Source organism: Bombus flavifrons, unplaced genomic scaffold, assembly GCF_040668555.2.
Source record: "Bombus flavifrons isolate JBK064 unplaced genomic scaffold, iyBomFlav1_principal scaffold0307, whole genome shotgun sequence".
Classification (NCBI taxonomy): Eukaryota; Metazoa; Arthropoda; class Insecta; order Hymenoptera; family Apidae; genus Bombus; species Bombus flavifrons.
Genome location: NW_027185051.1, coordinates 5,991 through 7,813, shown reverse-complemented (window position 1 = coordinate 7,813; position 1,823 = coordinate 5,991). Strand labels below are relative to the sequence as shown.

Genomic DNA, 1,823 nt, shown 5'->3' with positions numbered 1-1,823 from the left:
CCAAAAAAATAGAGAAAAAATGTATTTGATTAGTTTAATATTATGTTTCTATTTGTACACTTAATTTAACGATACATGATACCATACATCTTAATGTGTGTATGTCATTGTTAAACAATTATAAAGTATATTTATATAAGAGATATGAATAAGCTAATTTTTACATGTGTATGCATTACGCCAAAAATGTACGGGTAACGGCCTTGACTTCTCTTCGGCAAATGATGCACGTTGTGAATGCTGGCGAACAGTACTGACAAGTAGCTAGATGTCCACAAGGTAGGAACGTAATAGTCGCTTGTCGTTCCGTGCAAACTTTACACGAACGAGCATCTTTCAATGCTCGATTTTCTTGCTCCAGAGCAGCTAAAATAGTAAACAGTATATTTAAATACAATATATAATAGAATTTATTATATGTATACGGATTTCAGACAAATTAACGAATCTGTGCTTTTATTTTTATTACTTACCTACTTTCTCAGCGAGAGTTATTTCATTAGTATCATTTTCACTATTGGATCTCTCAGGACTCTCATCTGTAATTTCAATTGGTGCCTGAAATAAATATAATGTACATAAGTATATATTCTAATTATTAATTATACATATGGTTCAGGCTTTAAGTTTTTGTACTTACTTCTGCAGAAGTTTCATATAACTCCTGGCCTGTTACATTATTGACATATTACCAGCCCCGTACTGGTAAAAAATGACCACAGCTGGGAGACGAAATCATATGTCTCTCCCATGGATCCTCTTCCGATCTCCAATTTCCTATAGTAATTCCACAATTGTAACAGGTAGTGAAATCATTTATTCCGGTGTAGAAGAAGCCTGCATGGGCTAATTCTTCACTTGTCTGTGTCATATATGTAGGCCATGTTGCGAATGAATTTAATCTGGATTCGTAAGTAGCGTATTCCAATATTGCTGCTTTCATAACATCTTTTAGTCCCAAACGGCTGAGATCATATGCCGTCGGGTTTCGTGAAAATCGATGGTCATTAAAATCAAATGACTCCTGATAATGTAAACCATAAGGACAAGATATATTTCTATTCCTTCGTCTTGTCCGTAGAACTTTAGCTGGATCTGCTCCCATTGGTACATTATTACAATGTTCATTGCGGATAGATCTGCACTCTGGAGAACGCATCTCATGAATTTGCATGGGAATATCACCCACAGACCACTGACTTGCCAGCAATTGACATTCAAAGCACCTTACGATATCCGCCTCGCCTGTGTAGTAGAATCCTGCAGCTGCAAGACTGACAGGGTCAATGAAAGATACAGGCCAATTTCGAAAACTCGAACGTCTTACTGCTTCAAAACGAAAATCAGCATAATTTTCTTGAAAGTCACTCGGCATTTCTATCGAGAATATCTGTGGCATTGTCGACGTCGACGGTATCGGTGATGTTAAATCAATCACCCTTGCTGAAGGTTCAGGGGATGGTATATCAACCATTATTTCTGGAAGTACCATGGATGTTGAAGGTACGGCTAACTCATCCGCCGATATTGAATGATCCGACGGATTTGAATCATCTGACAATGTCGATGGAACAGCCAGTAATTCTTCATCTTCTGAAGATTCTGTATTATGTTCCATCAAATATCGGAAGTTGATTGTAGGAATCATTTTATCCATTTTAATTGTAATTTATTGCGCCTTTAAACCTATTTAAAAGAAAAAGACATTGAAATTGAATCTACTAATTGTAGATGACTTAAGAAATATTATACGTGTACAATTGATCAAACAGAAATGTATTACATACAAAACTTACGAATATCAGATGTTCTCGTTCCGCTTC

General features: G+C 36.0%; 1 protein-coding gene across 1 annotated transcript; it reads right to left on the bottom strand.

Annotated features, from left to right (window-relative positions):
• Nucleotides 1–271: 271 nt before the first annotated feature.
• On the bottom strand, nucleotides 272–1,399 carry LOC138189551 (putative inhibitor of apoptosis; the record flags this gene model as incomplete). The annotated part of the gene is made up of 3 exons (XM_069131561.1): nucleotides 1,205–1,399; nucleotides 704–919; nucleotides 272–331 (listed from the first exon to the last, which is right to left on the bottom strand). Coding segments are annotated over exons 1-3 (471 nt in total), but the record flags the coding sequence as incomplete, so codon positions are not given.
• Between the last annotated feature and the right edge of the window lie 424 nt (nucleotides 1,400–1,823).